This window comes from Rhinoderma darwinii, chromosome 3, assembly GCF_050947455.1.
Source record: "Rhinoderma darwinii isolate aRhiDar2 chromosome 3, aRhiDar2.hap1, whole genome shotgun sequence".
NCBI classification, from domain to species: domain Eukaryota; kingdom Metazoa; phylum Chordata; class Amphibia; order Anura; family Rhinodermatidae; genus Rhinoderma; species Rhinoderma darwinii.
In genome coordinates, this window is record NC_134689.1 from 212,781,481 (window position 1) to 212,805,084 (window position 23,604).

The following is a 23,604-nucleotide window of genomic DNA, read 5'->3' on the forward strand; positions in this document are numbered from 1 at the left end:
AATAGGTTGGCATTAAAGTAGGAATGTAGACTGACTCATTACATGGTTAACTATATAGGGGCACATTGGTTTATCAAAGAACTTGACTGTGTTTGATTCTTCAGCATTCATTATAATTATGCAGCACAAATATAATATTGATCATTTACAATACAATCCTATTGAGTGGGTCAAATATATATATAGTGAAAGTACCTGCATGCTTCTACCTATACAGTAATGTCATGACATGCATCATAGAAAAAGCCATGGCAATTCTAGATTAAATACAGTATGTCTGGGTGATTATGTTCTTATGCTTCTGTCCTAATTATACTCACAGGAAGAATAATCTTTCGCACTACACAAATTCCAAGGTTCTGAAACATTGATCAAGACTTACAGTAGGGAACCTGATATTTCTGAATTACATTGTTCTGTTTGTAGATCCCCGGGCACTTACTGTATCAAAGGATAATTGTACGTGTGTACAAGAAAAATACACATTATATTGCAATAGGTAAGGGAAAAAATAAATATTAAATCACCAATATATAAATATATGTGTATATATTATATTGTAAGGCAACGAGTGGTTCTCTTCTCACTCTACCTATATAGATATATATATATATGATATAGATATATATATATATATATATATATATCTGTATTTTCCTATCTACTCATTTTCTAAACTTAGCAATAGGAAATGGTTGCCAGTACAGCTCCTGTAGGGGTTGTCACCTTGCTAGAAAAAAAAATATCCCCCCAGTTCTGCACCATCCCACAACTGTATTTTGTGAAGGCCTTATGCGAATTTACATGGTAACCATAATTACATTTTTACTAAGATATATATATATATATATTTATTTAGAGAGAGAGAGAGAGAGATGGGGAGAGAGAGGAGACATAGATATATTCATACATATAGGTATGGAATTTTATGAATTGACAGTGAACCATTACGAAACACAACAAATATTTTTTACATTTACCAGACAACTGATGAAAGTCAAGCCTGTATGCAGCCAAGTGTATGCAGCCAAGCCTACATATGTTTAGCAGATGAACAAAATTGGCATATCCCAAGTAACTCTTGGAAGTACTTGAAGTTCCCACACAGAGAAGGGTGAGGTATAATATCAATTTTAAATAGTAGCTGTAATAATATTGGTTGTCTACTTACTTGCAAGTAAAGGCTAGCCCTTTATTTCGACTGCATCTTTTGGCACAATTCTCTGTGGTGTTAAAAAATTTAGTTTTCATCTTAAGTTCCTTGTTGATTCTCATTAAAGTATTGTCTGAAGTCTTTGTATAATCATGCAGGCTGTTACGTTTCCTTATCTTGCCCTCTGTAGAAATAAAATATTCACAAGAATAAGAAAAAGTTGTACAAGCCTCAGTCCCCAGTTGATATGTTACCAATGTACAGTGCATTCGGAAAGTCTTTAGACCCTTTCACTTTTTCACATTTTGTTATGTTGAAGCCTTGTACTAAAATAAAAAATAATTCAAGTTTTTTCCCATAATTCAGCACTCAATACCCCACAATAACAAAGTGAAAACAGAATTTTACAAATTTTTTTCAAATTTTGTAAACGTCTTTCATTTAGGAATTATGGAGGCCACTGTGCTATTCGGAGCTTTCAGTGCAACAGAAATGTTTTTGTACCCTTCCCCAGATCTGTGTCTCCACACAATCCTGTCTCTGAGCACTACAGGCAGTTCTTTCCTCCCCATGGCTTGGTTTTTGCTCTGATATGCATTGTCAGCTGTAAGTCCTTACTTTGGGTAATTATAGTGCAAAATGTATTCCTACAGGTAACAAGTATAAACGACTAAAATTAAACCCCACATGGCTTACACCTTCTGTGAAAGGGGCAATACATGACAAAAAAAGGGCATTTAAAAAATACAAATCTGAGGGTACATCTGCAGCCTTTGTAAAATATAAAAAGCTTAATAAAATCTGTAAAAATGTAATAAAATCAGCAAAAATACAAAATGAAAGGCAGGTGGCCAAGGATAGTAAAACAAATCCCCAAAAATTCTTCAAGCATATAAATGCAAAAAAAGCCCAGGTCTGAACATGTAGGACCCTTAGATAGTGGTAATGGGGAGTTGGTCACAGGGGATCAAGAGAAGGCAGAGTTACTAAATGGGTTCTTCCGCTCTGTATATACAACAGAAGAAGGAGCAGCTGATGTAGCCGGTGCCAGTGCTGTTAATATATCAGTTGATATACTGAATTGGATGAATGTAGATATGGTCCAAGCTAAATTAAATAAAATAAATGTACACAAGGCCCCGGGACCAGATGGGTTACACCCTAGAGTTCTTAAAGAGCTTAGTTCAGTTATTTCTGTCCCCCTCTTCATAATATTTAGAGAGTCTCTCATGAGTGGTATAGTGCCAAGGGACTGGTGCAGGGCAAATGTGGTGCCTATTTTCAAAAAGGGCTCTAGGTCTTCGCCGGGTAATTATAGACCAGTAAGCTTAACATCAATTGTGGGGAAAATGTTTGAGGGGCTATTGAGGGACTATATACAGAATTATGTGACAATAAATAGTATTATAAGTGACAGCCAGCACGGTTTTACAAAGGACAGAAGCTGTCAAACCAACCTGATTTGTTTTTATGAAGAGGTAAGCAGAAGCCTAGACAGAGGGGCCGCTGTGGATATAGTGTTTTTGGACTTTGCAAAGGCATTTGACACTGTCCCTCATAGACATCTAATGGGTAAATTAAGGACTATAGGTTTAGAAAGTATAGTTTGTAATTGGATTGAGAATTGGCTCAAGGACCGTATCCAGAGAGTTGTGGTCAATGATTCCTACTCTGAATGGTCCCCAGTTATAAGTGGTGTACCCCAGGGTTCAGTGCTGGGACCACTCTTATTCAACTTATTTATTAATGATATAGAGGATGGGATTAATAGCACTATTTCTATTTTTGCAGATGACACCAAGCTATGCAATATAGTTCAGACTATGGAAGATGTTTGTGAATTGCAGGCAGATTTAAACAAACTAAGTGTTTGGGCGTCCACTTGGCAAATGAAGTTTAATGTAGATAAATGTAAAGTTATGCATCTGGGTACGAAAAACCTGCAAGCATCATATGTCCTAGGGGGAGCTACACTGGGGGAGTCAATTGTTGAGAAGGATCTGGGTGTACTTGTAAATCATAAACTAAATTTCAGCATGCAGTGTCAATCAGCTGCTTCAAAAGCCAGCAAAATATTGTCGTGTATCAAAAGAGGCATGGACTCGCGGGACAGGGATGTAATATTACCACTTTACAAAGCATTAGTGAGGCCTCATCTAGAATATGCAGTCCAGTTCTGGGCTCCAGTTCATAGAAAGGATGCCCTGGAGTTGGAAAAAATACAAAGAAGAGCAACGAAGCTAATAAGGGGCATGGAGAATCTAAGTTATGAGGAAAGATTAAAAGAACTAAACCTATTTAGCCTTGAGAAAAGACGACTAAGGGGGACATGATTAACTTATATAAATATATGAATGGCGCATACAAAAAATATGGTGAAATCCTGTTCCATGTAAAACCCCCTCAAAAAACAAGGGGGCACTCCCGCCGTCTGGAGAAAAAAAGGTTCAACCTGCAGAGGCGACAAGCCTTCTTTACTGTGAGAACTGTGAATCTATGGAATAGCCTACCACAGGAGCTGGTCACAGCAGGGACAGTAGATGGCTTTAAAAAAGGCTTAGATAATTTCCTAGAACAAAAAAATATTAACTGCTATGTGTAGACATTTTTTACTTCCCCTTTCCCATCCCTCTTCCCCTTTCCCATCCCTTGGTTGAACTTGATGGACATGTGTCTTTTTTCAACCGTACAAACTATGTAACTATGAGGGGGACATCCAAAAATCAATTAATCAATGGGGGGGGAGGGTCCGTCTAACAAAAAAGGTATCGTCCAAACCAGACAATCCCTTTAGATAACCCATGTCAATTATAACATTCCATTCATAACTGCATTGCAAAGGATTTAAAAAAAAAAAAAAATTGTCGATAGTACAAGAAATGACAACAGAGTTTCATAGAAATCATATAAAAATAGAAAATGGTATGTGGTTTGTATATCATGAAGAGCACGCTGCTCTATATGCAGAGCCCCAGTGGGATTATTTGAAGCGTGACAACAATAATGTGATTGATTGACATTGCAGGAAGTATTTGAGGAAATGCTCCTGGGATTGACTTTACCCCTTTTCCTTCTTGCTATTTTTAAAATTTCTGCATTTTTTTTACTAAGATATTCCAGTGCAAGACCACCTACAGTAAATATATCAGTCATTTTAAGGGATTGAGATGCAACTTATTTTAAAATAAAAGTCATGTCCATTCTAATAGTTTATTTAATATCCTAAATTCATAACTGCAGTGTTTTTTTAAAGAGTATTGAACCATTGAACAGGATAAAAGAACAGTGTTGGCCAGATCTCATCAGGTCTGAAATAAATCACACAGGCTGCTTTCATATGAGCGTATTTTTAATCCGTATTCTATTTGGTTTTCTCTGTCTATAAGGCTAGGGCTACACGGCCACATGTGTTAAGCAACAAGAAAATCACATGTTGCTTGCGACATTGCAGCTAACGATTGCTATGTGGTAGTGTTGTAGTGTTGCGACATGCAACCTGACGCGACTGCAACACGACCGTCGAAAACAATCTAAACTTGCTGGTTTTTGGGTTGCAAATCGCATGTCACATGGTTTTCCATAGACAGAAATGTAAATTGCTTGCAACTGTGACTCGCGTACAGCTTGTGTACAATAGGTGTTCATAAAATCATGTATAAAAAAAATTGCGATTCACAGCTGCATGTGTATCACGCACAAATCGAGCCCTAAAAATGTGTGCGCTTTAAGGGCGGGTTCACACATAGCGGAATTTCACTTAAATTCCGCTGCGGACACTCCGCAGCGTTAATCCGCAGCGGAGCCGTTTCTCCATTGACTTTCACTTTAATTTAGCAGTGTTCGTTTACACGATGCGTACAATTCCGCTGCGGAGCATAGGCTGCGGAGCGGAATTTGGTGTCCGCAGCATGCTCTGTCTGTTGCGGAGCAGTGGCGGACTGGTTGCGGACTCATGGCGGAATTTCTCCATTGACTTCAATGGAGAGTCAAAATTCCGCAATGAAGTCCGCAGATCTTATGTGTGCTGCGGAGCGTATTGTTTTTACTACCATGACATTTCTTCATTCTGGCTGGACCTATGTATTTCTAGGTCTACAGCCAGACTGAGGAAGTCAATGGGGCTCCCGTAATGACGGGAGCGTTGCTAGGAGACGTCTGTAAATAGTCACTGTCCAGGGTGCTGAAAGAGTTAAGCGATCGGCAGTAACTGTTTCTGCACCCGGGACAGTGACTACCGATCTCAATATACATGTATCTGTAAAAAAAAATATAAGTTCATACTTACCGAGAACTCCCTGCGTCTGTCTCCAGTCCGGCCTCCCAGGATGACGTTTCAGTGTAAGTGACGGCTGCAGCCAATCACAGGCCAAGCACAGGCTGCAGCGGTCACATGGACTGGAGCGTCATCCAGGGAGGTCGGGCCGGATGCCGAAAGAGGGACGCGTCACCAAGACAACGGGCGGTAAGTATGAAATTCTTTGACTTTCACTAGGGAAAGTGCTGTCCCTTCTCTCTATCCTGCACTGAATAGGGAGAAGAGAAGCACTTTTCCTGCAGTCCGCAGCGGCCAGTCCGCATCAATTTTCTGCACATTTTGTGCAGATCCGCTGCAGAATCTGCAACGCAGATTCTGTGCGGCATTGATGCGGACAGTTGCGGAGGAATTCCGCCATGTGTGGTCATGCCCTAAGAGAGCATCAAATTGCATACAAATTGCATTCCCCTTTTTTGTCATGCAACGTTAATGCGATTTGATGTCGCACGACAAATGTCTTGTTGTTGCCCTAGTCTAATACGGATATAATGGTAATTTTTGAGGTTATTCACATGGGTGTATAAAATACGCACCTATTTTAAAAACGCAGCATGCACTACTTTCATCTATTTTGGGGATTGAAAAATGACCATTGAAGTCTAAGGAGCCCCACACACGAGTGTGTTCAGTCTGTGATAACGAGTGTGTTCGGTCTTCGGCCACATTTCCCGGACCGAACGCAGTGGCTCCTAGCATCATACTTATCTATGATGCTAGGTGTCACTGCATCGCTGCAGGACAACTGTCCCATACTGAAAACATGATTACAGTGCGGGACAGTTGTCCCACAGCGAGGCAGTGACACCTAGCGTCATAGATAACTATGATGCTAGGAGCCCGGCTCCCTGCAGTGTGTTCGGTCTGGGAAATGCGGCCGACGTCCGGACCGTATATCACAGACCAAACACGCTCGTGTGTGAGGCTCCTAGGGCCTTCTTCACACATAGTTATTTTTTCTGGCATTTAAAACTGCATGAAAAAAATTCATGTTAAAACGCCAGCATTTTGTAAAATGTAACATCCTTTTTTTTATGGTGTTTTTTAAGTCCTATAGAGAAGCCAATGGGAAAACGCTTAAAAAAATACCATACCCAGAGCATGCTGCATTTGGAAAAAAAAATGCCACTGACCACAAAATTACCTCTAAAATGCCACAAACAAAAACAGTTTGTATGTAGTGCTTGTGATATTTTACTATAGACTGTGATATCTGGCTACACCAAAAAAAACCTTACAAAACCGCCATTAAAAACGCCACAAGAAACGCATAAAAATGCAGTGAAATGCTGCGTGTGTGTGTGTGTGTGTGTGTGTGTGTGTGAATCCAGCCTAAGGGCTCATTCAGATAAGCGTGATTCTTGTCCATGTGCTGTGTATTGAAATAATGCACATCACACGGACCCATTGATTTCAATGGGGTTACTCACACATGCCGGAGTTTTCACGAGAGTCCATTGCGTGAAACTACTGCATGTCTTATATTGGTGTGTTTTCATGCAACTAGCCGAACATTGAAGTTCATGGGTGCGTGAAAACCACGGACAACACACGGACGCACCTCTGAGTGCTGTCCATGTTTCACGCATCAATTACATAGAAATGCAGAGAACTAAAAAAAAAAAAAAGACACGCTCGTCTAAACGTAGTCTAAGGAAATAAATTAAAATACTTTCATCCATATTTAATCTGTTTGTGATCTTTGTATTGCATCACTATGTTATCATATGTTATCCTTGTATTGCATCAGTATGTTATCAGTATTTAATCCATATTGCATTCATTTTTCAAAGCGGATGTCTTATTTTATTCAACGATCTCCCAAGAAGATACCCCATCGGTATTATGGGTCTGTAATATTGATGGAATGCTGATGGGCAACTGATGCAATTTAATCTGTAATATGTCCATATTGTGGATCCGTATTACGGACGTTTACATATATGCTCATGTAAGAGAGGCCTTAAGGTATCACTGGATTATACAAAGTAATTTATTGACATTGGTAACTAATTACAAATAGTTTACATCATAAGTCTGTCGATCACAAGTGACAAACATGGATTAGACAGGTGGTTGTTGGAGTGGCTTGGCAGAGAAAATTCTTGTTGTTTCTTTAAATGTAATTTTTGTTTATGGTATTGATCAAAGGGAAAACATTTTGAATTTAGCAAAGATAGCAGTTCTGTATTATTCAATATTATATAGCATTGTTTCTTATTAACATTCACTATTCCCCTATGATATGAAGTACAGTGACTAATATTTTCTCCTGTCAACACTCTGGATTCAGATTCTAACTTGATCGGTACATCATTATCATGGAGATTGCAATAGTTCTGTCTGTCAGTCCAAGTAGACTTCTTGCTTATTTGGAGTCACAGTGAATCATGTATTGTCTCTCAATACATGCAAGTTACATGCAATTTTTCCTCAAAGGAAATAATAGAAATCACACCAAACTGACAGAAAATTATATTTGCACGCAATTACTATCATTCCTCACAGAGAGAACAAGTGCATGCAACATGCATCTTGAGTGGAGGATGACACAAAACCAGCTACACAAGGCAAACGATATGAATTTTGTGATATAGAATAGTCATCTTGTCACCTACATTTTAAGAGGACTTAATTGACATATTCAATACAGATTAATATTCTGTTGTAGAGTAAGATTGCTAGTCTGTTTCCGTAACTCTCACTAAATTGTAAATAGTGGCAGTGCATACTCAAATGCTAATCGATATAAGCTCCTTCTCAAAAAGGTCATGCAATGAGGAAAAAAGGGAGTTTAGGGGTCCCCTGTTCTAAAGATCTATGAGTATTACAGCGGTCAGCACCCAACCAATTAAACATTTATCACCTATCCTTAAAGGGTAGCTAAACGTTTGACAAACTCCTGAAATGTCATAGTGACATGTCAGATGTTTGGATTGGTGGGAGTCCGAGCACTGAGACCCCCACCAATCGCTAGAACAAAGCAGCTGAAGCACTCGTGTGAGCGCTCAGCCGCTTCGTGTCTGTCTGGCTTTTTCCGCAAATAAATGTATCGGTGTACGGACTCAATAGAAAGCCTATGAGCCCGTTCTCTGATACATCGGCTTTCCAGAAAAAGCCGAACAGACACGAAGCGGCTGAGCGCTCACACGAGCACTTCAGCTGCTTCATTCTATTGATTGGTGGGGGTCTCAGTGCTCGGGCCCCCACCAATCCAAACTTCTGAAATGTCCCTATGACATGTTAGAAGTTTGTCAAACGTTTAGCTACCCTTTAAAAGAAAACACTCCTGTAAAGGGTTTGCCAGACACAGGTTCTGTGTCGACGCCCGGGGTTAATCAGCCTTCATCAGCTCCAAGGTCTGCTAGAGTGACGCGATCTGTTACCACTCAGACTGGCTTCTGAGGAGAGGGAGAACCTATCACAGCCTGGCCTGAGGATTCTAGCTCCCGCCCTTGGTCTATTTATACCCTCACTTGCAGCATGTTCCTTGCCTGTGATTGTCTGGTTTCCAGGCTCTGCTATTCCTGCTATTTACCTGATTGACCGCTGTTACTTTGACCCTGGCTTGACTGACTATTCTCCTGCTCTGATTTTGCTACTACTTACTCTCCTGGTTTACTCGGCTCGTTCACCACTCCTGTTGCTCATGGTGTTTCCGTGGGCAACTGCCCCAGCTTCCCCCTTTGCTTTTGTGTGCCCTTGTCTTGTGTTGTCTATCTTGCACTTATTGAGCGTAGGGACCGTCGCCCAGTTGTACGCCGTCACTTAGGACAGGCCGTGCAAGTAGGCAGGGACTGAGTTGCGGGTAGATTAGGGCTCACCTGTCCGTCTCCCAACCCCCATTAATTACAACTCCAGTCAAAAATGAAAAATCAGCCATTACATTGTGTTTAAATATGTTCCTCAGTTTCAGCTTCCTGTTATTTGCTGTTACTACACAATTTCTACATTGCAGCATCGAGTGGCTGCTATCTTTATGCCTCAAAATGTTCTCAGGCCAGTTATGAGTCAGCCGTATGTTAATTACCTCTCCTTACATAGATATCAGTGGGCGGGTGCACACTGCTAAGCCCCTCCCAGGCTGGGAAGATGTAAAACTGGCAGTTAGAAATAATGCGTTATAGTGTCAGCTTAACATAAAACATGAGGTATTTACACATCTTAACATTATTCAAGCCCCATCACCACTGGTGACCTATTAGTATACTGCGGGGGGTGGGCAAGTTTCCGATATATATTTCCTATACTGACTCCCAAATAACTCAGGACAGCGCTTCTCTATTGTAATGGCAGAACAGGTTTCAGATGCAGTCTAGTAGGGGACAGTCGGGGATCTCTGAAATATTAGCATTCAGGTAAATTAAACTTTAGGGGCTTGCACATGTCCATTAGGGCATGACCACACGTGGCGGATTTCCTCCGCAACTGTCCGCATCAATGCCGCACAGAATCTGCGTTGCAGATTCTGCTGCGGATCTGCACAAAATGTGCAGTAAATTGATGCGGACTAGCTGCTGCGGACTGCGGGAAAAGTGCTTCCCTTCTCCCTATCAGTGCAGGATAGAGAGAAGGGACAGCACTTTCCCTAGTGAAAGTAAACGAATTTCATACTTACCGGCCGTTGTCTTGGTGACGCGTCCCTCTTTCGGCATCCAGCCCGACCTCCCTGGATGACGCGCCAGTCCATGTGACCGCTGCAGCCTGTGCTTGGCCTGTGATTGGCTGCAGCCGTCACTTAGACTGAAACGTCATCCTGGGAGGCCGGACTGGAGACAGAAGCAGGGAGTTCTCGGTAAGTATGAACTTATATTTTTTTACAGGTTGCTGTATATTGTGATCGGTAGTCACTATCCAGGGTGCAGAAACAGTTACTGCCGATCGCTTAACTCTTTCAGCACCCTGGACAGTGACTATTTACAGACGTCTCCTAGCAACGCTCCCGTCATTACGGGAGCCCCATTGACTTCCTCAGTCTGGCTGTAGACCTAGAAATACATAGGTCCAGCCAGAATGAAGAAATGTCATGGCAAAAAAGCAAGACGCATCCGCAGCACACATAACATGTGCATGACAGCTGCGGACTTCATTGCGGAACTTAGAATCTCCATTGAAGTCAATGGAGAAATTCCGCCATGAGTCCGCCACTGCTCCGCAACAGACAGAGCATGCTGCGGACACCAAATTCCGCTCCGCAGCCTATGCTCCGCAGCGGAATGTTACGCATCGTCTAAACGAACACTTCTAAATAGAAGTGGAAGTCAATGCAGAAACGGCTCCGCTGCGGATTAACGCTGCGGAGTGTCCGCAGCGGAATTTAAGTGAAATTCCGCCACGTGTGAACCCAGCCTAACGCTGGCCAAAAGCTGATTTTTCAGTTTTTCACTGAAGCAACTCCTTGACTTCAGAATTATTGGTTGAGAAACAGGGAGATCAGGATAGAATAGAAAATTCTTTTAGATAGCAAAACACTTCTAAAATAATACAACACATTTTACAGGATTTAAACAGTCAGTTCTTCTAATTGTGAATAATGGAAATGACACAACTGAACACAGCCTACAAGCATATTATTCAATGTTATTTTTACAGTGACAGATGTATAGTGTGTATATTTTTCTTTCAGTTTCAGCCTGCCTTTAGTTTGGAGTACATGGGAACTCGCTACACAGCTGTAATATTTCATGTTGCAGGACAGATATGGCAAGTGATGGGGATATGTACTGATATTTAATATCATTTGCACTTACCAGAAGAACCATTACAGATTTTTTTCTAGTTCAGAGATCACCTATCAAAACATTTTCCAAAAGTCATTACTGTCTTTTCAGTTTCCTTGAAATGTTTAAAATTACCAAAAACAAAAACAGTCTCAGCTCAAAGTGATCTCTTGAATTCCAGTTAGTCTGTGGTCAGCATTTTACTTGCTAGGATAACTGTCTATATTGATTACCAAGATTTAGATTGTGAGGAATACTCAACATAAATAGATTTATTTTCTTAGAAAAATAAAGCAAATATGACAAATTTGGGATTTACTATAAAAAAAATACACTTGTTTGCCTGAATTAATCTTATTTTTTGTTATTGCCTTTGTTTACTGTATTGTATTTCATTATATTTCATGACAGAACAAAATACTTTTTTTTATTTAGAATCACTTATGAAAGGATTTAAAATGTTATAAGGACCAAAATAATAAATAGCATTTGAAGTTAGGTATACTTAAACATATACATGTCTGTATCTACAAACAAACACCTACTGCTTATATGTGTACTCAGAGCCCAGGTCATAATAGCGCTATATGGCCTTAGGTAGGGTTACTAATTTATCGACCATCTTACAACCTTAAGCCAGATTATAAACTTATTTTAATGTTCAGAGTAAAGGGGAGGAAGCCTCCAGCTCACCGTTCCAGCACCCGACACCTTCGCCTCGCCCGGATCTCCGCGACGGTCCGCGGCAAACAATAGTGGATTAGGAAAGAATTTGATCCAGCGCTGCAGGTATGTGATTTAAAAAGGATCTCGGTCAGTGAATGGATGCCATGATTAAGAGCACTAGTCGTGCTTGAAACGCGTAGGCGCTGAATACCTACAAAATACTGCCTTGATGCCTGAATGCACCTGATATCGAATTTTAAATTTTTGATACAAATAAAAGTGGGACCGAGATCCTTTTTAAATCACATACCTGCAGCGCTGGATCAAATTCTTTCCTAATCCATTATTTTAATGTTCACTTAACTGATATTACATTATAAGTATATGTGCACACAATCTCATTTCAGACGTAATGGAGGCGTTTTACTCCTCGAATTACGTCTGAAAAGATGGCTCCAATACGTCGGCAAACATCTGCCCATTGCCTGCTGTTGTTTTACGTGTCACTGTCAAAAGACGGCGCGTAAACTTACGCCCGCGTTAAAGAAGTGCAGGACAGTTTTTGGGACGTAATTGGAGATGTTTTTCTTTGACTCCAATGAAAACCAGCTCCAATTACGTCCGTAAAAGACGCCGCGAAAAACGCGTGCACTTGTAAAAACGTCTGAAATTTAGGAGCTGTTTTCTCCTGAAAACAGCTCCGTAATTTCAGACGTATTTGGCGTTGTCGTGTGCACATACTCTAACAAGTACCAGTATCTAAAAGAAGGCAAACAGACACTTATTTATGACTAATATGTAAAACAGACACAACATACTACATTCCACATTTGGTAGAGTCTATTTATTTAGGTGCTGAATAGGCCATTGTTAATAACTGTTTACATAACTCTAGTTTACAGTAATACAGTAAAAAGAAGACAGAGAGGAGGGGTGTGCAGCTGCATTTTCTCTTACTTTCTCTGTGAGAGGGAAGGAAAAATAGAAGGGGAGAGATATCTGATGAGATAAGCACAGCACCAGCATTATGCAGGAATAGCTCACCCGCTCAAAAACCATGGTGAGATTGGAAAAAAACTTTGTTCGACAGAAAACTTTTGAATGTGCTACTAAAACATAATAAACATCAGTGATAGTGATTTTTTTGCAATGATATATATGCTTTAAAAACCAGCATAAGAAAATAACTTTGTAATAACAGTAAAATACTTTACAACCTTCTGTTGTAGTTTTTTCCACTCTTACCTGTTGTCTCCTTTTCCCTAAGACTGTGTTCAAATCAGCATTGCTTTCCGTTGAGGGATTCCGTCTGAGCGTTCCGTCAGGGGACACCCCTCAACGGCAAGGCAAACGGAAAGCTTAGCTCAATGGTGACGGAAACGTTGCTAATGGTTTCCGTTTGTCGCCGTTGTGACAGGGTTCCGTTGTTTTGACGGAATCAATACTGTAGTCGACTGCGCTATTGATTCTGTCAAAAACAACGGAAACCTGCCACAACGGTGACATAGGGAATCCATTAGCAAAGTTTCCCTCACCGTTGAGATTAATGGTGATGCAAACGGAAGCTAAGGTTTCCGTCTGCCTTTCCGTTGAGGGGTTCCCCTGACGTAAAGCTCAGACGAACCCCTCAATGGAAAGCAACGCTGATGTGAACAGTCCCTAAATATTAATTACTTTCTGTACCTCTATCAGTGACCGTATTGTCTATATAATAATGGACACAATAGACCTCATGCATAAAGACTGTACTAAGAAAATGTGTTAGTATTGCCCAAAGCAATCACACAGATTCCAGATTAAGGGTATGTTCACACGAGCTATTATCAGCCGTTTTTCGGGGCGTAAATGCCCTGAAAAATGGCTAAAAATGCCGTGGCTGAACACCTCCAAATATCTGCCCATTGATTTCAATGGGAAAAACGGCGTTCCGTTTCCACTTGGCATTTTTTATGTGGCCGTTTTAAAAAATGGCCGCGTAAAAAAAACGCCTCGTAAAAAGAAGTGCATGTCACTTCTTGAGACGGTTTTGGAGCCATTTTTCATTGAAAACAGCTCCAAAAACGGCCGTAAAAAAACGCCGCAAAAAACGCTATTTGCTTAAAAAACGGCTGAAAATCAGAGGCTATTTTCCCTTGAAAACAGCTCCGCATTTTCAGATGTTTTTTTTATTAAGCGTGTGAACATACCCTAATTCTTTCAGGAGCACTTGTCTATGTAGATCTGTTGTCATCAATTAGAGTGTCTCAATACCCAGATGCTCAGTTATCATGTTGCCATACAGGTAAGTGTAACTTTGGGGATAGTTATAGAACCAGAACTCTGGCCAAATGTTCATCTCAACAGTTTTTTGCCCAGAGTTCTAGGGCATAACTATAGGGAGCAGATGTAGCAGTCGTGACCGCAGCCCTGTAGACTAGAATGGTTACCCCAATTCAACTCTCCCCAAATCCGCAAACTGGTTATTGATTCACTGACTGTGGGGCTGCAATGCATGAATTGATTAACAAGGTTTGATGTCTGTTTTTGATAAATTTCTTAAAATTATTTTAATCCCTTATATTCTGTGGATTGGTAACTCAGACAAATCAGGCAAAATAATTTGCATATCTCTATTGCTGATGTATAGAAGAGCAGAGGAAAGATCTAATATTCCCCAGTGAATAAAAATATATATGCTGACCTCCCATATTTGAATTACATTTCAATCCTACAGTATATTGCAGTACTATAAAAATCACTTGCCAATGCAAGTATTGTTTTATTGACTTCTAGGTCTAAACATTGCTTATTATGGATTCAATCAACACCAATATATAATTTCCAACTAAACTGGTAATATAATGGTAATACTGAAAAGTACTAGAAACTATACATTTTTTAATAGTAATGTAGATATTTTTACGTTAAATGGTTTAAAGAAAATATGATTACATGCCTTTCATTTCACTGGGTGGGCCAAACATTTTAAGCTGTGCTTACTGATTTCTGGTTAATGCTGTTTGTATGACCAACTAAAAGGGGTGCATTTTTAAAGGGGCCTTCCCAATATAATATTGATGGCATATTGCTAGGATAGGCTGTCAATGTGTGACTGGTGGAAGTCTGACCACTGAGACTCTCGGCAATCCTTAGATCAAAAGTGCGATATCATTAGGTAAAGGGTTTATCCCACACATTGTCCTCCCAACGTCTTCAGTTTCCCTTAGGCCTCATTTACACGAGCGTGTGCGTTTTGCGCACGCAAAAAAATGCAGCGTTTTGCGTGCGCAAAAGGCACTTGACAGCTCTGTGTGTCATCAGTGTATGATGCGCGGCTGCGTGATTTTCGCGCAGCCGCCATCATAGAGATGAGGCTAGTCGACGTCAGTCACTGTCCAGGGTGCTGAAAGAGTTAACTGATCGGCAGTAACTCTTTCAGCACCCTCGACAGTGAATTCCGATCACAATATACAGCAACCTGTGAATAAAAAAAAGACGTTCATACTTACCAAGAACTTCCTGCTTCCTCCAGTCCGGTCTCCCGGCCGTTGCCTTGGCAGTCCATGTGACCGCTGCAGCCTGTGATTGGCTGCAGCCTGTGCTTGGCCTGTGATTAGCTGCAGCTGTCACTTGGACTGAATTGTCATCCCGGGAGGTCAGACTGGAGGAAGAAGCCGGGAGTTATCGGTAAGTCAGAACTTCTTTTTTTTTTACACGTTCATGTATATTGTGATCGGAAGTCACTGTCCAGGGTGCTGAAACAGTTTAACTCTTTCAGCACCCTGGACAGTGACTGTCTCCTGATGTCGCGTACCGGAAATTTTTTTGCCGGGTTCGGTCAAAACGAGTTCGGCCGAACCCGGTGAAGTTCGGTTCGCTCATCTCTAAATTCTGACACTCTGTTTCGATGTTTGTAAAAGCACGTGGTGCTTTTCTGTTTACATTCAGTTTGACAGCTCTTGCGCGAATCACGCAGTTCGCACGGAAGTGCTTCCGTGCGGCATGCGTGGTTTTCACGCACCCATTGACTTCAATGGGTGCGTGATGCGCGAAAAACGCACGATTATAGAACATGTCGTGAGTTTTACGCAACGCACTCGCGCTGCGCAAAATTCACGCATTGTCTGCACTGCCCCATAGAGTAATATAGGTGCGTACGACACGCGTGAAAAGCACGCACGTCGCACGCGCGTATATTACGCTCGTGTAAATGAGGCCTAAGACCTACTTCACACATGCTTTTTTTTTTTAGCATTTTAAAAGGCATGTAAAAAAACCACATGAGTTTCAAACGTTTTAATTATGTTTTTTACGTGTTTTGGAAGCATTTTTTTTTTTTATTTAGTGTCATTTTGTACTTACATTTTTCCTGGCATTTTTTAATTCTTATAGTGGAAAAACACATTAAAAAAAATAAAAAACTTAAAAATGCTAGAAAAAGAACAAAAAAAACCCCTACATTTTGCTTATGTAGGCTTTTTTGACCAAAAAGTCCTGGTAAGGGCAAGGCCCCACGTGGCGGAATTGCTCTGGATTAATCCGCAGCGGACCCGTTTCTCCATTGCCTTCCACTTCTTTTTAGTAGGGTTCGTTTAGACGATGCGGAAAATTCCGCTGCGGAGCATAGGTTGTGGTGCGGAATTTGGTGTCCGCAGCATAGAATGGATGTTGCGGACCTGTGGCGGACTGGTTGCGGACTCATTGCGGAAGTTCTCCATTGACTTCAATGGAGATTCAAAATTCCACAATGAAGTCCGCAGATGTAATGTACATGGTTATGTGTGCTGCGGAGCGTATTGGTTTTTTAACATGACATTTCTTCATTCTGGCTGGACCTATGTGTATTTCTAGGTCTACAGCCAGACCGAGGAAGTCAATGGGGCTCCCATAATTACGGGTGACTACGTGTGTGCACCCATAATTACGGGTGACTACGTGTGTGCACCCATAATTACGGGTGACTACGTGTGTGCACCCATAATTACAGGTGACTATGTTTGTGCACCCGTAATTACGGGAGAGTTGCTAGGCGACGTCAGTAAATAGTCACTATCCATGGTGCTGCAAGAGTTAAGCGATCGGCAGTAACTGTTTCAGCACCCTGGACAGTGACTACCGATCACAATATACAGCAACCTCTAAAAAAAATTCATACTTACCGAGAACTCCCTGCTTCTTTCTCCAGTCCGGCTTCCCAGGATGACGTTTCAGTCTAAGTGACGGCTGCAGCCAATCACAGGCTGCAGCGGTCACATGGACTGCCGCGTCATCCAGGGAGGTCGGACTGGATGCCGAAAGAGGGACGCGTCACCAAGACAACGGCCGGTAAGTATGAAATTCTTTTACTTTCACTAGGGAAAGTGCTGTCCCTTCTCTCTATCCTGCACTGATAGAGAGAAGGGAAGTAATTTCACCTCAATACGCAACGGCCAGTCCGCATCAATTTACTGCACATTTTGGGCAGATCTGCAACAGAATCTGCAACGCAGATTCTGTGCGCCATTGATGCGGACAGTTACGGAAGAAATACGCCACGTGGGGCCATGCCCTAATACAGATGGCTTACTGGGAACTATATTTTGCTGTATTAGGCAAAAAAAATAATTTTTTAAAAGTGTAAACTGGTATTTTAGAGCACCAGTAAAAGAAACAAACTAAGGCACAGTTCAGACTAAGTTTTTTTGGCGCTGATTTTAATGCAGAAAACACGTCAGAATCAGCACCAAAAAACTGCCAAAATCGCCTCCCATTGATTTTAATGGGAGGCAGAAGTTTCAAATCGGCATGTCCTTTTATTGCCGCGGTTCCGTCTCTGACCTCTCACTGAAATCAATGGGAGGCAGAAAAAGTGTTTTTCGCAGCATTTTTTGTCCGCGGTCCACAATGGCCACGGATGAAAAACGCAGCGAAAGATGCGGCAAAAAAGCGCAGGCAAGTCAAAATCTGCCTCAAAATTCCTGAAGGAATTTTGAGGCAGATTTTTTTTCTGCCTCCAAAATACTCCATGTGAACTAGGCCTAAACATTCAGAAAAGAGAGATTAACAATAATAATAGAAATTAAAAATAAATAAATAACAGAAACTTAATCGTGACCAAACAACAATGCAAACAAGTCAATAAACTAACCCAAATGATTCATTCCTTATCAGTGAAGTACTTCTTGCTACCACAATGAGTTCACATTTATTTTCCAGAAATGTATTACAAATCAATTACTATTACATGCTCCTTGCTAGCAAGGCTGAAATTATTTCCCCTCACTTTGGCAAATACAATTATTTATTTAAAAGCAGAAGCAATCATAGAGTAGACTTTACTAACAGCTCAGAGTTCACTGTTACATGATCTTTATGTCCTGCATGATGCATGTTTCGCAGATAACTACTGCTTTGGTCAATTTCCTGTATTTATTTTGTAACACCGAGAACTGCATACAAATTATTATACTTTACTTTTTATATCTCTCTTAATTCTCTCTTTTCTTAAAGCTGTGACCAAAAAGCAGACGCGTAGCAAGGTTCTCTGGCACCCGAGGCAAAGATTCAGATTGGCACCCCTCCCCCCAACTTCTTTCCCGACATCACCTTCCCACTCCACATGTTTGCTTTCTCTACCAATCAATGATGTGTAATTTTTTTTTCACAATTGTTTTTAATGTAACTCGAGCATAAAACCATTTCTTCATTTTAGAAATCTATTTAGTTCTTTAAGGAAGTTACCATAACAATAAATTCTAAGAAAAATATATTTAAGAGGCCTTACGCAGCCCCCTTGTAGATAGCATTGCACACAGCCCCTTGGTAAATAGCGCCACACACAGCCCCCTTTAGATAGTGCCACACACTGCCCCCTCTTGTAGATAGTGCCACACACAGCCCCCTCTTGTAGATAGTGCCACACACAGCCCCCTCTTGTAGATATTGCGCACAGTCCTCCCCTGTACTTAGTGCCAAACCCCCTTGGTCTTAGTGCCACCCTGCCCTCCTTTGTACTTAGTAGCACACTGCCCCCTTGTGCTTAGTGCCACACTGCCCCCCTCATACTTAGGGCCACCCAACCCCCCTCCCCCTTGTACATAGTGCCACACAACCCCCCTCCCCTTGTACTTAGTGCCAAAAAATCCCACTCTCCCTTGTACTTAGTGCCACATAACCCCCTATTGTTCTTAGTGCCACACAACCCCCTCCCCCCTTTGTAGTTAGTGCCACACAACCCCCCTTCCCCTTGTGCTTAGTGCCACTGAACCCCCTCGCCTTGTAATTAGTGCCACTGGACCACCCTCCTCCTTGTACTTACAGTAGTGTCACACTGCTGCCAGAGCGGTAGCGGTAGCCTACCGCTATCACTCTCCGCTCTGCCTGCCGGTCTGTAAGGCACTATCTACAAGGGGTCTGTATGGCAGAATCTATAGGGGGCTTTATGGCACAATCTACGGGGGCACTATCTACAAGGGGGGGGCGGTGTGTGGCATCCAGTGGAGGGGGGGCATTATACTGTGTGGGGGCCACTAAGGGGACATTATACTGTGTAGGGGCACTGCAGAGGCATGGCCTAATAGATTGCCTGTCAGTTTTACACTGACAGGCAATAATGCTTTGGTATACTAAGTATACCAGAGCATTATATCTGCGATCAGAAGATCGCAAAGTTAAGTCCCCAAAAACTCTGACGTTTTGATTGGTGGGGGTCCGAGCACTGAGATCCCCACCAATCGCTAAAATTAAGCGTCAGAAGTGCTTGTGTGAGTGCTGAGCCACTTCATTTCTGTTGGGCTTTTTACGGAAAGCCGGTGTAGAGGTGTACGGGCTCATCCACTTTCTATTGAGTCCGTGCGCCGTTACATTGATTTCAGGAAAAAGCCGAACAGAAACTAAGCGGCTCAGCGCTATCACGAGCACTTCTGCCGCTTCGTAAAGCGATTGGTGTGGGTCTCAGCGCTCGGACCCCCACCAATCAAAACTTCTGACATGTCACTATGACATGTCAGAAGTTTGTTGAACGTTTAGATACCCTTTGAATACTTTCCTTTTAAATTCACAGTAAGGGCTCAGGCACACAACCGTATAATGGCTCTGTACACTATGGGGCCATACCGTACATCCATATGCCTCTATATTTACACAGAGGCATATGGAGGATTTTGTTTGTTAGATTCTAAATGAATTTAAGATAAAAAAGAAAGTTGTGGAATGCTTTATTAGATGTGGTATTACGGAAACAATCTTATCTAGAAGCATGCTTTTATGTTAGAATATCTCTGTAATATGGTGCCATGCAGAGGTACCATACAGTGACACATGGTGTGCCTCCATGTAAAAAGATGCAGTAGGAGAAAGCTATTCACTAGTATTTGTTCTAAATTGTACAGCAGAATAAGAGTTAGGTCTACAAGAGAACACTGGACAAGCAGATGGGGTGTGGATAGGACATCGCTGCTTTAGCATGCTCCTTTTTCAGATGTCTCATAATAGTGATAGCAGCCACAGTTAATTATTTATTACACTTGATACCTTCTTCATACATGACCATGCGGCTTCTCTACTCTGCCATGTGCTGTACTATAGTCTATAGTGTACATTAGTCATCAGGACGCACACCAGAAAATAGCACTGGTCGAGACGTGAAAGTCCATATATGATCCACCAATGAGCATTTCACTAGAAAAACCTGGTGACAGGCACACTGAAACATAAACCTATGAGGATGTAATTATTCTACTTCTGTCTTGAAGTCGGCAAAAGAACAGCCTGGTAGCTAAACATCAAGATCTACTGGTCTCTGTTATGAGGTCTACTGACAGATCAACATCTGATATTTTGCCGCCACTGTTGTACAGTGACATGAAAGAGGATTGCACAATATATTTATTAAGAATTATCATCATCATGAAAATACAGTAGTCTAGTATCTAAAAGAACATAATAAACAGTAAGATTTTGCTAATCTCCTGCCCTCACCATCAAGTGCTGAATTATCAGGTTTTTGCTTACCACAGAATATAGGAAAATAAAACAAAGCAAAAACATTTTTGCAATTTCTGCTATCCCTATTACAATAGCTGAAATCCTTTTTCGCATTCTACTCGTGATACAAAACAATGTCCCATAATTTACTGAATACTGGAAAGAGAATAAAGTCACTTTAATGTGATCCTTATCTTTATTCAGGGACACATTTTAACGAATGTCATTCAAAGTATGATTCAAAAAGCTTATAATGGGGTGAATACAAGAAGAAGCCACATCTCTCCATCAATGTCAGGAGGAGGTGGGAAAAGAGGCAAGTTTGGAATAAAAGCAAAGTACTGGCAATAGTACTGGCTACGAATTACTCACACAGCTCAGGTCTCATTTTACGGTTTATTTGCACAAAATGTAAATAAATGGAAAATCATATTTTCAATGTATAACGTATCCCTTTATTATTTTGTTGCTTGAAATAAAAAAAAATCTATATATAATTTTATATGCTACTGCTGTCCATTTAGTAACCTAAACATGCTTTGCATACTATGACTGATTTAGAATTGAGGATAAACATAAGAACTCAGATGTTGGCATGTTTCCCAATAACAGAAGGCAAATTTAGGGCACAAACCCCCCTAATTATCCACCTCATTAAATCCCCCTCGTTCATAGAGAAGCTGGAAATCTACAATGGTGGGGTTCATTAGAAACAATAATAAATAATGGTGACAATGATGAGAATATATTCTGCAGTAGCAGAAATACAGATATATTTGCTATGTATAACTGATTATTGGTGAAATGCCTATACATAAATAAATATGCTCTCTCATTATTTAATTGAATTAGCAAATGATCTAATTCTTTAGGGAATGTTCTGTTCTTAAAGCTTCAAGCCATATTTCGGAAACCTCAAAATGTTATAAATAGCATTACTGACATTCATATGTTCCACAGATAACAAAATACAACTGCACTAAGCCTAGGCCATTGGCCCTATGCCAACTTCAGCTCCACCAAGTGAAACACACAAGCAGTTATCACGAAGTCTGATGTTCAGATGTACATTGCTTACTCATTGCACAAAGCTTAGACACGTTCATATGTGCTAGTATGTGGCTGAATGTTCTCAACAAATAAAGTCCATATGGATGATCAGTTTCGACATTTCCCCACTGTTGTACTTACAAGAGAACAATCTATTTACATGCCTTGGACCATTACTCATAGACTGATTTATTTATCTATATACATAAACACTCTTGTCCAAATGATCCTTTTATAATATTTCAATACATTAAATTATAAAGACTTAAATTATACTTTAAATATCTACTAGATATTTATTTAAAAATATTTTTTCCCCCTCAACAGAAAGTATATAAATCTCCCTATACCTTTTTCAAGAATAATACTACCTTCATATCTTATTGCATGACATTAAATTGCAAAATCAGATGTTACAAAATGAACGCCTAGTTAGTAGCCCAATAACATTTTATAAGATGTATCTCATTGTCATGTTCAGTTCTTACAAAAGAGAACACAGAACGTACATGTAAAAGTGATGTTATACACGTTCCCTTAGTCTGATGGCAATTGTTACATCCCACAAAGCACTACTGGTATTTATTATGGTCCATTGAGTCATAATTTGTGTCTTTCTTGTATAAACATCTGGATCAGTCACTGTGATACACCACCAGGCAGTCTTGTCTAAATTGACACATTGTAAATGGGTGAGAGCCAAGGTGAACAGATATTAGATATGTCACAGTAAGTAATTTATCTGAAACAATTGCTAGGTTTGCGATCAGTGGCATCGTACAGTATATCTTCCAAGTTTCGTATTTTTTCATACCTAAAGCCTGAAATCATAACTTTATACCAAATCTGTACCCATCGTTATATTTGAATCCATTCTATCAGCTGTTTTGTTTTCAATGCTTGTCAAGTTTGTATCTATGTAATTACCCCAAAATAAACATGTTACTATGTGTGTGCCTGTATATGAAGACATAAAAATTTCTATTGTAGAGTTTGGGTGCATTTCTGTAGTAAAAAAAATGTAACTGATGACAAGGACATTGACTATATACTGACATTTCATAGGCATTATTAAGATGTTACTTATTTATTATATATATTATGTATGCTTTAGTCAGTTATTGTATGTAGGTACATATGTATGTCTGGGGTCAATTTGGTGACTAACGTGTAATAAGGTATTACCTGTTCAAAATAATGATTGTTTCTGTGAATGTCCAATTTCCAGGATACAGACAGACCTATACTAAATATGTGCAGCTAAATTTACAATATTTATCTATTGTTGTAAGCTTTTGTTGAGAAGTGTGTAATATACCAAACAATAAAAATATGTAAGTGACTAAACAATATAAAGCAATATGCACAAGAATATTACTGAACAACTGCAATGAGATTTCAAAAAAACTCTCTTAATATAAAACATATCATGCACTTAAATCCCATTGCACTCATCTTATCCTAAATCCGCTACAATGTGTTAAAATGTAATATTGCTATAAACCAGTCAAATATATAAGATCAACTTCATGAAATGAAAGCAACATAATAAATAAATTACTAGCTACATCTGTTTACAGCCATGCAAATTCCGTGGCATCTTTTAAAAATACTGTACTACTCAATGTCTGCAAATATTCCCTAATGCAAATGTGTAGTTAAATGGAAGCGAAAAGCCTCAGTTCTACCTTGCAGCAGATTCTCCTTTAAATACAACAATTGGAGGAAAATGACAGGATTTTGCATTTGCTATTTGCAAT

General features: G+C 40.3%; 1 protein-coding gene across 1 annotated transcript in view; it reads right to left on the reverse strand.

Moving 5' to 3' along the window:
• HGF (hepatocyte growth factor) overlaps window positions 1–23,604 on the reverse strand; it is a 125,512-nt gene that overhangs the window by 100,624 nt on the left and 1,284 nt on the right. The window contains exon 2 of the mRNA XM_075855074.1: window positions 1,172–1,337. Coding sequence (XP_075711189.1) covers window positions 1,172–1,337 — 166 coding nt within the window. The remainder of the gene's footprint in view (window positions 1–1,171; window positions 1,338–23,604) is intronic.